Genomic DNA, 12,273 nt, shown 5'->3' on the forward strand with positions numbered 1-12,273 from the left:
AACTGAAATATCTGTTTTTCCTACTCACTTTTTTTTTTTTTTGAGACGGAGTCTCGCTCTGTCGTCCAGGATGGAATGCAGTGGCGGGATCTCGGCTCATTGCAAGCTCCGCCTCCTGGGTTCATGCCATTCTCCTGCCTCAGCCTCCCGAGTAGCTGGGACTACAGGTGCCCGCCACCATGCCCAGCCAATTTTTTTTGTGTTTTTAGTAGAGACGGGGTTTCACTGTGTTAGCCAGGATGGTCTCGATCTCCTGACCTTGTGATCTGCCTACCTTGGCCTCCCAAAGTGCTGGGATTACAAGCATGAGTCACTGTGCTCAGCTTTTCCTACTCACTTTATAAGCTTTGATTGGATATTACTGAGTTCAGTTATTTACTTATCTACCCTATAAAACTCATACTTTTATTACAACTTTAATACTCAAATGATTAGCTATTTCACAAGTTTTGCATGTATAAATCTGCATGCATAATATAGAAATAGCGTGTTTCTATATTATTCTATTCCAATTCATTATTTAGTCAAAAGATGGAATCTTTAAACACTTCTGACCTGTGGAAGCTCTTTCATGATGTAATAGAAGCCTTTATTCTCTTCTCCAAGTAGGGCACTAGCTGGCAACCGTACATCTTCAAAGAATAGTTCTGCAGTATCCTAAAAGACCATACAAAAAATGTAGAGAGTGATCTCATTTAAATCTTCCAATAACCCAGTGAATATTGAAGTGAATATTATTTTTTCCAAAAAACCAAAAAACAAATTGGAAGCCAAGTTGGAGTGGTAAATGAACATAACTAGTAAGTGGTAAACCAGGGATTTGAACTCACAGCCATCTGATTCCAAAACTTGTGGCTTTCCTACTGCAACACACTATCATTCCAGCTCTAATACTGTCCAGTTCTCAAGGTACTTGGAACTAAGGATTTCTAATACATATTAAGCAAAACATGTGTTTTTGGTAATGTATAGAAAGAACATTTTCTGTTTTTTTGTTTGTTTTATTTATTTATTTTTTTTGAGAGGGAGTCTTACTCTGTCGCCCAGGCTGGAGTGCAGTGGCGTGATCTCGGCTCACTGCAACCTCCATCTCCTGGGTTCAAGTGATTCTCCTGCCTCAGCCTCCAGAGTAGCTGGGACTACAGGTGCCTGCCACCACACCCGGCTAATTTTTTTATTATTAGTAGAGACAGGGTTTCACCATGTTGTCCAGGCTGGTCTCGAACTCCTGACCTCAGGTGATCCACCGGCCTCAGCCTCCCAAAGTGCTCGGATTACAGGTGTGAGCCACCGTGCCTGGCCACACTTTCTATTTTTACTTCATATTTTTCTTTAATACATTTTACAAATAGATGGCTTGTTACCATGCAGTTAATTCTGCCATTTCTAAAAGCAGATATTCAAAATACCTTGATTCATTTCTATTGCTGACCATCAGAAAGAGATAGAGAGGTATAAATGGGAATAAATCTCATTACCACATCAGAAAAGCATATTTTAGGAATTCAGCATAGGAAATAAAATTGTGCCACATGTAATCCTCTTTATAAGTCTCCTATCTGATTAATAGTAAACTCAATTAGTATCTGAATATGATTTACATTATCACTCACCTGTGCTTTTAATCCCATTTTATGTAGCTTTCGTCCCTTGATAAATCCTTTCATTCCATTTTCCACCAGAAAAAGGCTAATACCACGGGCAGGGGAGGGAGCTTCATGATTTGTGACCGCAACTACAATCACAACATCACTTAACCACCCATTACTGATGAACACCTGTAAAACCCCAAGTACACTAGTAATGCACCACGATAATTCAAGTCTATGTGCAAGTTATGATTGGGAGAAAGCACATTCCAGAAAACTAAAACAGACAAGACATGCTCGATATCTCTCTCGGTACCCTACCCAAATATCTGCAGAGTTGATTATTCACACATGATGTTATCAAGGATCGGGGAAAAATTACTTAATGCTTCAAAGAATGAAACCTATAGATTTTCTTTTCACTATTAATATTATACACAATAATAATAAGCAGAGATTATTATGTTCTTTAAAAATGAAACCAAATTGTCTATTATGACGATAAATTGTATTTTAGAAGGAAGACACTGGTAAGAAAAGAAAATCTGGCAGGGCCTGCTGGATCACACCTGGAAGCCCAGCACTTTGGGAGGCCGAGGCAAGAGGATCATTTGTGCTCAGGAGTTATGACCAGCCTTGCCAAAATAGCAGAGACAAAAAAATTAAAAATTAGCTGATATGGTAGTGTGCACCTATATATAGTCCAAGCTACTCAGGAAGCTGAGGCAGGAGGATCGCTTGAGCCTAGGAGTTTGAGGTTGCAGTGAGTTATGATTGTACCATTGCACGCCAAACTGGGTGACAGAGTGAGATCCTGTCTCTAGAAAAAAAATGAAAAGAAAAGAAAAATAAAAAGAAAGAAAATCTGCTGTAAATGGCGCTATATTATTTATTCTCAGATGTATCAGTTTTTGAAAAGGACTATTTTTGATTTTTGTAATTGATATCCTGCTTCCTTTAAAATGGCCTAAATAGGAAACTATGATTAAGGAGGGAAAAATGACAAGCCAAATGAGAGGGATTATCAGATGATATTGATTCAGAAAACAAAATATACTCCAAGCAAATATTAATAATTATCTTCTCATTCTGCCTCTTTCCTGGTTCATCTCAATCATTTTCATGGCTTGAGTCACCCTCTACATGCTGATGACTCCAAATATTTATCTATGCCATGTTTCCTTTCTTTTTTTTTTAGAGACAGGGTCTCTCTCACCCAGGCTGGCGTGCAGTGGTGTGATCATAGCTCATTGCAGCCTCGAACTCCTGGTAAGCCACATTTCTTGATAGGACCTGGACCTGAATATGTACTTGCTTGTGAACAGTTCCACTTGATGACTCACGGGTGGGACATACTCCTTCCCACCCCTACTCCTATCTAATCCTGATTATCAACCTATTTCCCTATCTCAATGAATGCTTCAATAGATTACACTGTCATCCTGCTTCTTATTCAATTCAGCATCTAGTTTTTTCTAACCCATCTTAATACTTTTGGAATTTATTCACTTCCTTTCAATTCTATTGTAATTACCTTATTTCCAGCCCTCATCATTTCTTAAGTTCCTACAACTGATCTCTCTACAGCTGTATCATTCATCATGATGTCAGAGAGAATTTTCTAAATGCAATCTGATCATATTGCCTTCACACTTAAACATTTTTGAATAGCTCCTAATAGGCTTCAGGGTAAATTCAAAACCCTTAGCAGGAAATAGAAAACTTATCACAAACTGGCACTAGCTTACCTCTCCTTACCTGCCTTATTGCTTGTCCCACTCTCCCCAATTTCCTGTTCTCCAGTCAGCTACTAAATTATTTGCTGTCCATCACATTGCGAGATCTTCCTGACCTTTGAGTCTTTGAAAATCTTGTTTCTGCTACTTGGGAAAGGCCCTTTCCCAACTCTGCTACAATGAATTGTACTCATCCTGGACGGTTTAGACATCAGACTGGCCAAAAGGTTTCAAATTCTCCAGGCTGGGTTAAGCATTCCTACAACACCTCAAATTTACCAAAATGATCTGTTTTTAATCTCTCTCCCTTTGAAATAGTAGGGGTATAAAATGATGTTGGTTACTCCCATCACCTAAAATGCACAGCACTGAAACATACAAATAATGAAAAATGGGCAAATAACATTAGTGTTGTCTACACAACAGCAAATGAAGATAGTGGTGGCAGTATGGTTATAGGTGACACAATAATAAAAGATCATCAACATGCCTCCTTACTAGGAGCTCCTAGCCATTTCCTATTCATATATCTATCTTAAGTGCTTAGAATTCTTTTTGGCACAGATGAGGCCAAAGGATGTTTTAAAAATGTATTTTGAAAAAGATCTTCCTCAAAAAAATTTCTATACATCTTGGCAAAAATATTTTTTCAACAGTATTGCTCCATTACACCACTCCCTTGCTCAAAAATCTTAAAAGTCTACCAAGTTCCTACCTTTCTGTGTAGTTCCTAATATCTGTGTAGCTGCCACAGTTGAAATGCTATGAGTGCTTTTTGTTTGTTTTGCATCACACAGCATCCAGGAATTAGTATCTACAATATGCTCTAAAGTGGTCTCATACACGTTTTAACTACAGATAATAAATAAACAATGGAATGGAAAGGAAGGGAGGAGCAATTCATTGGGCAAAAACTATTCATTTTAATACGCTGAGCTCAATTTGGTAAATCAAGTGGAGTTCTCCAGAAGGTCTTATTGGAAGTAATTACAGCAAAGGATCAATAAAATCTGAACCATTTCTACAACAGTGTGACCTAATGTGAATTTTAACACCATGGTGGATCCCCCTTTCTAACAGAGTTATATGAGAATTTTCCTTGCCAGTGGATTTTCTCAGTTTGTTTCCTAACTATGACACTCAGAAGTTTGAATAGGGCTGAAATTACCTCTAATGAGGGTCAACATTTTGGGGTGGTGGTAGGATATTAAATGCTTATAAAATAACAGAAACTCATTGCAGATATTATATAGAGAATGTAAAATTCTAAAGAAAAGGGAAAATATAATCCTCCATAAGTATATAATACAACTATCATTCATAATTTCCTTTCTCATCTTTTTAATTTTAATATAGTAAAAATGTTTCTGTACTTGCATTCTATCTCCTGTTTTTTCACTTAATGTATAATTATTTCCTGTACCGTTAAAAACTTTGTGGTGCTAATGTTAATGGCTGCACATTCGTTCAGATGCACTGTATTTGCTTACCCATTCCTTTACTTTTACTTGCTTTCAATTTTTTGTTATTTCTAATAGAGTTTTTGAAACAGAGTCAATGGTACTTTTCCTGTGTGGTTCCCACAAAACACTATGGCTGAGCAGATGAGGCCTGCTTAGAGAGCTAGAGGTATAAGAGAATGTGGTTCCCATTTCACTTCGAACCAAATATCCTACTCTCTTTCAAAACAAGCCTTCTGTATGCGAGGAGTTAACTGATTATATATTGGTGCTATCATCTGTTTAATTATAATCCTTAGGATAAATTATTTAGACAAATATTTATTAAAGTATATTTGAAGAACACCAATGATTCAGTTTTGTAAATACAGAGCTATTAGCCCAAACAAACATATAAAAACTAATTCTTCAACAGACCTTGGCACATATTTTCAGAAAGACTGTTTTATAACCATAAATAAAATGATCATCTTTCCTTCACGTAACACTCAGTCAACAACAAATATTTACTGAGTATATACCAGATACTATTTTAGGTGGGTAATATCACTTGCCCTCGGTGATACCAAATGCATTTGCCCTCATTGATATCAGGGATCCTGAGCCCATCTGTAACCTTAATTGGAAGCACTCTCCAATTCTATCAGTGAGTTGTTTGATTTAGTAGAACTGAATGGTTCTCAAATTCTATCACTGTATCACTGATATCTTTTTCTCCTAGGATCTTTTTTTTTCTTTGAGGGGGGTCTTACTCTATGTCAACCTCCTTGGCTCAAGTGATTCTCCCTCTTCAGCCTCCTGAGTGAGTAACTGGGACCAAAGGGCACACCACCATGCCCAGCTAATTTTTTTAATTTTTACTTTTGTAGAGACAGGGTCTCACTTTGCTGCCTAGGCTGGTCTCAAACTTCTGGGCTCAAGCAATCTCTTGCTTCAGCCTCCCAAAGTGCTGGGATTACAGGTGTGAGCCACTGTGCCGGTCCTTCTCCTAGAATCTTTTGAAATTCTTCTTGATCTACATGAGAAAGCTTTTCCCCCAATCTTTTATCAACATAAAGTTTAAGTATTATTAATATTTGTCCCACATTTGAGCAATGTGAGTCTCACCTTGTCTTTTTCTGGTTTGATAAGGGCTGTTTGGAAGCTAAAACAACCTTTGCCATATTAGTGAGGGGGCATGCAAAATGAAACATAGAAGAAGCTACCACAGATCTTAAGTAATATTTGTTGTAAATTTGCTGTCTCCAAAACAGCTTAGGTAAATTCAATTCCTGCATGAGTCCCTAGATTTAACAGAATTAATGAGTTGTCTCTGAGACATTGTTACCCATGGCATGACTCTGAAAAGAAAGGCTATAGAAGTCCCTCTCTACACACCTTGCTTCCATTGAGAATCCAGTCACTTCCATCCTTTTTAGCATTTGTTTTTATTCCTTGTAAGTCACTGTAATCGAAAGAAACGATAAACAATTCATCAAATGATAAAAATTGAATTATGTAAATTATATAAGTATGTATGTAAATTAGATTATTCAAACTGGCTACACCATTATAAAATTGCTGAATATTAAGAATGTTCACACAATTGCACTGAAAAACCATGCTGATCTATTATATTCTAAAGCACTTACACAAATGAATATATGATTAAGATTTATTATATAAACTAGCCAGATTTTGTACAGTAGTATAACGAAACCTAACTAACATTCAAGACCCCAATGGGACTCACATAACATTTCAAACCTCACTGTATCCCTGAGATTACGTGTCACCATGTACTTTGCTGCCTTTAAACACCTTGGTTCCTTCCCCTATCTCTATTGATCTAAAATTTAGCTATTAGGCAGGGCGTGGTAGCTCATGCTTATAATCCCAGCACCTTGGGAGACTGAGGCGGGAGGACTGCTTGAGCCCAGGAGTTTGAGACCAGCCTGGGAAACAAAGCTAGACTCTATCTCTATAAAAAGTTAAAAAATTAGTTGGGTGTGGTGGCACATGCCTGTGGTCTCAGCTACTTGGGAGGCTGAAGTGAGAGGATCATTTGGGCCTGGGAAGTTGAAGCTGCAGTGAGGCATGATCATGCCACTGCACTCTAGTCTGGGTAACACAGTGAGAATTTATCTTAAAAAAAAAAGAGCATGTCTCAAATGCCATTTTTTTTCTAACAAACCTGCTCTAAGCGTAGAACAGATTATTTTTCTAAATATAAAAGAAGCAAATATTACTAAAGAAAATATTAAGAATATAGAGAGCATTCCAAAGGAGAAAAATAATTTTAAAAATAATTTTATCTCCTGGAATGAACATTTTAAAGGTATATCTTTCCAATATTTTCCTATGGATATAACTATACATATATATGCATTTTTATAAAACTGGAACCATATAATATGATTTTGATCTGTTAACAATATCTAATGACTTCTTATTAGCTGAACAGAACATCATCATGGATTTACCATAATTTAAAAAAATAATCCCCTATTGTTAAAACACTTAGGTCCCAAAATCTAAATATCCTACAATAAACAGCACAGTATATAAATAGTCCACATTACTTGTGTAATTTTTCCTATTCTTTATGTGGGTGATATGGTTTGGCTTTGTGTCCCCACCCAAATCTCATGTTCAACTATGATCTTCAGTGTTGGAGGAGGGGGCCTGGTGGGGTGATTGGATCATAGGGATGGACTTTCCCCTTGCTGTTCTTGTGTTAGTGAGTTACTTATCATGAGATCTGGTTGTTTAAAAGTGTGTAGCACATCCCTCTTCTCTCTATTCCTCCTTCTCTGGCCATGTAGGACATGTCTGCTTCCCCTATGCCTTCGGCCATGATTGTAAGTTTCCTGAGGCCTCCCCAGCTATGCTTCCTATACAGCCTGTGGAACTGTGAGCCACTGAAACCTCTTTTCTTTATAAATTACCCAGTTTCAGGGTTTTTTTTTTATAGCAACACAAAAACAGAGTAACACAGTGGTGTTTATATTTTACGTCCCTCGGCATTTTTTTTTTTTTTTTTGAGACCGAGTTTCCCTCTTGTTGCCCAGGCTGGAGTGCAATGGCACAATCTCGGCTCACTGCAACCTCTGCCTCCCTGGTTCAAGTGATTCTCCTGCCTCAGCCACCTCAGTATCTGGGATTACAGGCGTAGGCCACCATGCCAGGCTAATTTTTTGTGTTATTAGTAGAGACGTGGTTTCACCATGTTGGCCAGGCTGGTCTTGAACTCCTGACCTCAGGTGATCAGCACACCTTGGCCTCCCAAAGTGTTGGGATTACAGTCATGAGCCACCGCACCCAGTTGCATTTTTTTTAAATCACTTTCTGTATTAGGCTGAATAATGATCCCAAAGATATCAGGTCCTATACCCTAGAGGCTGTGCTACCTTACATGGAAAAACAGTCTTGCAGATGTGATTAATTTAAGGATGTTCTGATAGAGAGATTATCACGAATGATCTGGATGAGCGCTAAATGCAATCAGAAATGTCCTTATAAGAGAGCGGTAAAGAGAGATTTCATAGACAGAAGAGAAGACAATGTGACCACAAAGGCAAAGACTGCAGTGATGAGGCCACAAGGCAAGGAATGCCAAACAGACATTAAGAGATAGAAGAGGAAAGGAGTGGATCCTCCCCTATAACCTCTGGAGGAAGTGTGGCCCTGCTGATACCCTGATTTGGGCCCAGCGATGCTGATTCTGGACTTCTAGCCTTCAGAACTGTAAGAGAATAAATTTCTATTGTCTGAAGCCACGAAGTCTGTGATAATTTGTCACAGATGCCATCAGGCAACAAGTATACTCTCTTAGAGCATTTACTTTCAATTGCAATTATAATAAAAAGCAATTATCTTTCCCACATACTGCACTTATCTGACTCAAGTTTTTTGAAAACACGTGGTGTATCAAGATCATATTTATATGCTCTGTGCCTAGCATGCTGCTTTGTACATAACAGGCACTCAATAAACATTTGTTAAATTATATTATTAAAATGCCAAGTATACAGAGAAGAATTAATAGAGCAGGCCTGAGAGTGCTATCCTTAGAAAGGCCTGTTGCAACATTGTCTGTGGCTAGCATCTGGGAATCCGGATTTCAGGAGAGTTCTCAGCATTCCCAGTATCCATAAAAGTGGCTTACTGTATAAACTGTTTGTGCAAACAATTAGGCTTATGCTGAATACCTGCTTTCCTTCTGGGGATCTGAACTTTTGGTACATGCCAGGAAGAGGGTGCCTATATGACTGACCTCCAATAAAATCCTTGGGCACCAAGTCTCTAATGAGCTACACCTTGGCACACAACATTTCACACGTCACAACTTGCTGAAGAAATTATGTCCTGTATGACCTCATTGGGAGAGAACTCCTAGAAGCTGCTATTGGCTTTCTAGGGACTTTGCCCATGAGACTTTCTCTTGGCTGATTTTGCTTTGTATCCTTTACTATAATAAATTGTAGCCATGGGTACAATATATGCTGAGTCTTGTAAGTCCTCTCAGCAAATCATTTGAAACTGGGGGTAGTCTTGGGGACCCCCCAACACACGAATTCAAGGCTTATCCATTACACATCTAATCACTTCAAATATCACAGTAAGTTTCAGAAAGAGACTGTATAATACAGAGCCACCTATCTGAAACATAGGTTAAATGGCACAGGTATGTGAACCAATCTGTAGTCTGATTATCATCAAAAGGGTGGATGCAGATTGTGAACATAAAAGTTGAATGCTATTGTATTCTTTTTTGTTGTTGTTGTTTTCGAGATGGAGTTTCACTTTGTCACTGAGGTTGAAGTGCAGTGGCACGATCTCGGCTCACTGCAACCTCCACCTCCCAGGTTCAAGCAATTCTCCTGCCTCAGCCTCCCAAGTAGCTGGATTACAAGTGCACACTACCCACACCCAGGCAATTTTTGTATTTTTAGTAGAGACGGAGTTTTGCTATGTTGGCCAGGGTGGTCTTGAACTCCTGACCTCAGGTGATCTACCACCTTGGCCTCCCAAAGTGCTGGGATTACAGGCATGAGCCACTGTGCCTGGCCTGAATACTATTGTATTCTAACATCGTATTTTTCATCATAAGTATGTATAAAGTATCACTAACTAATGTCTGCACATAGTTTATTAAAACAATTCTTCTAAGGCAGGCCGTGGTGGCTCACATCTGTATTCCCAGTGCTTTGGGAGGCTGAGGCAGACGGATCACCGGAGGTCAGGAGTTCAACACCAGCCTGGCCAACCTGATGAATCCCTGTCTCTACTAAAAATACAAAAATTAGCTGGATGTGGTGGCAGGTGTTCGTAATCCCAGCTACTTCAGGGGCTGAGGCAGGAGAATAGCTTGAGCGTGGGAGGTGGAGGTTGCAGTGAGCTGAGATCACACCATGGCACTTTAGCCTGGGTGACAACAGCAAGACTCTATCTCAAAAAAAAAAAAAAAAAAAATCTTCCTATACAGGGATACATCAAAGGAAATAAAGGTAATGGCATAGCTCAGTTTGTAAATTTTTCCTAAGTTTTTGAATGTTATATATGAAATATTAAAAATGAAAAAGTATACTACTTAGTAAAGCCAACAGTTTAGACCCTCACAATAATCTTCTTAAGTATCATTATCTCAATTTCACCGATAGAGACATTGAAGCTTAGAGATTGTTACCCAAGATCACACAGCTGGTGTCAGAACACTCTGGCTCCAATGCTGTCAACAATTTGTTCTATGAACTTGGTCAAAATACTTCATTTATTATTTTCTGTTTTCTTCTTATATAGAAATCGTATCTTTATATTCCATATATCTCATTATAATAGCCATATAATAAAATTAACATGAGGTCAGGTGCAGTGGCTGACACCTATAATCTTAGCACTTGGAGCGGCTGAGGCAGAAGGATTGCTTGAGTCCAGGAGTTTGAGACCAGCCTGGGCAACATAGCGAGACCCCCATCTCCATTTCTTTAAAAAATAATAAAATAAAATCAATATGAAAGCATTTATAAAATGCTAAAGTAATACAACATACAAAGATACGTAATTATATATAATGAAGCGTTCGTCCATGGAAGGGGAAAGGGCCAGTGAAACTCTGGATGTTTTTCAGCAATTGCAACCTTTTTTTCTGTGGAGGCCAAATCAAACCAAAAATACAGACAGTGCTCAATTCATCTCCGAGGGCAGTCAAAATGAACCACATTCCATCTTCTATCTTCTTTTCTTCCCACGTGTTTTTCCCTATTTCATGCCAATTTCACACCATAATTCCATAATTCCTCAACATTCTAGTACTCTTCTTCAACTGTGGCTTTTCTCTGTTCTTATATTCTCTTACCCACATGGACTCTTTGCTCAACTCTCTAAATACCTGACTTATTTACTATCCTCTCATGACTTTCAATTACTTTCCAAACAAAAAAAGAAAGAAAGAAAGAAATCTGCTTATTTTCTCCATCCTCATTCTTAGATTTCCTTCTTAATTATATACACTTAACCACAGATAAGGCCAAAGACTTTAAACCAAAATCAAAAATCACACGAACCTTTGTTTGCATGTATAAATTAGAGATAAATCAAGATCTCATTTATTCTATAGCCTCTTTGTGAGTGCTAACATGCAATGAGCTGGAAGTGGAACATGCTAACCACAGAGCTAATACAACTCAATCTGAATATTGGCAGTCAGCCAGGTAGTTATTTTAGAGAATGAAATTAAAAGCACATTTTAAGGAAGAAGGTTAAATTTCTACTTGTTTAGATCACACTTTTAGGCAACAGAAGTGAACAGAAGCCTTTAATCTTTGACAAAATTAAGTGTTAGTATTGACCTAAAATTAGGGATTTATATCTTAAAAAGATAAATATAATGTAAACATATTGCAAGTCATGCTATAGAATATTAAGAGATTTAAAAATAAATAACACTGTTAGAAAAGAAAATTTTACAATAAAAAATGAGGGCCTGACCTCTGCAAAAACAATTCCTGGATTTTCACTTGCCACTTCTTTGGCATCTTTAAGTTCTTCCTTTGCACTGTTCGCTTTCTGTTGACCCACAAGTTGCTACTGTCTTTAACATACATCATTTCCCCTACCAGTTTGCCTCAAACCACTGCCCTCTCTTTCCATTTCTGTTTACCACTCAGCTCTGAGAAAGATTACTCTGTGTCCTCTGCCTCTGTTTTCTCAACCACCTCACTCCCATAAAAAGTAACTTCTGCCCCTCCACCTTACTGAAATCACAAAGGATCATCAGGCCTGCCAGAACCTCTTCTCCATTCTCAACATCATGGTGGACTTCACATTACTAACTTCTTTCTCCTTTCCTACAGCCTTTCCAACTGACTTCTCTTCCTATTTGTGTCTGGATTTCTTTAAAACTCTCAATCCTTCTGTCTCTCTTGCTCCATCTCTTTTTATACAATTCCAAATGAAACATAATGCCCAGATTTTCCTCCTTTGTCCCTTTTTTTGTCTTTCATTTTT

At 38.1% G+C, this 12,273-nt stretch overlaps 1 protein-coding gene across 1 annotated transcript in view; it reads right to left on the bottom strand.

Annotated features, from left to right (window-relative positions):
• The window catches only part of ACADL (acyl-CoA dehydrogenase long chain), a 38,757-nt gene that overhangs the window by 16,584 nt on the left and 9,900 nt on the right, over positions 1–12,273 (bottom strand). Inside the window, exons 5-7 of the mRNA XM_025404837.1 lie at positions 6,163–6,229; positions 1,614–1,778; positions 556–657 (exon numbers count right to left, since the gene is read on the bottom strand). Of these exons, the coding sequence (XP_025260622.1) occupies positions 556–657; positions 1,614–1,778; positions 6,163–6,229 (334 nt within the window). The remainder of the gene's footprint in view (positions 1–555; positions 658–1,613; positions 1,779–6,162; positions 6,230–12,273) is intronic.

Source organism: Theropithecus gelada, chromosome 12 (assembly GCF_003255815.1).
Source record: "Theropithecus gelada isolate Dixy chromosome 12, Tgel_1.0, whole genome shotgun sequence".
NCBI lineage: Eukaryota > Metazoa > Chordata > Mammalia > Primates > Cercopithecidae > Theropithecus > Theropithecus gelada.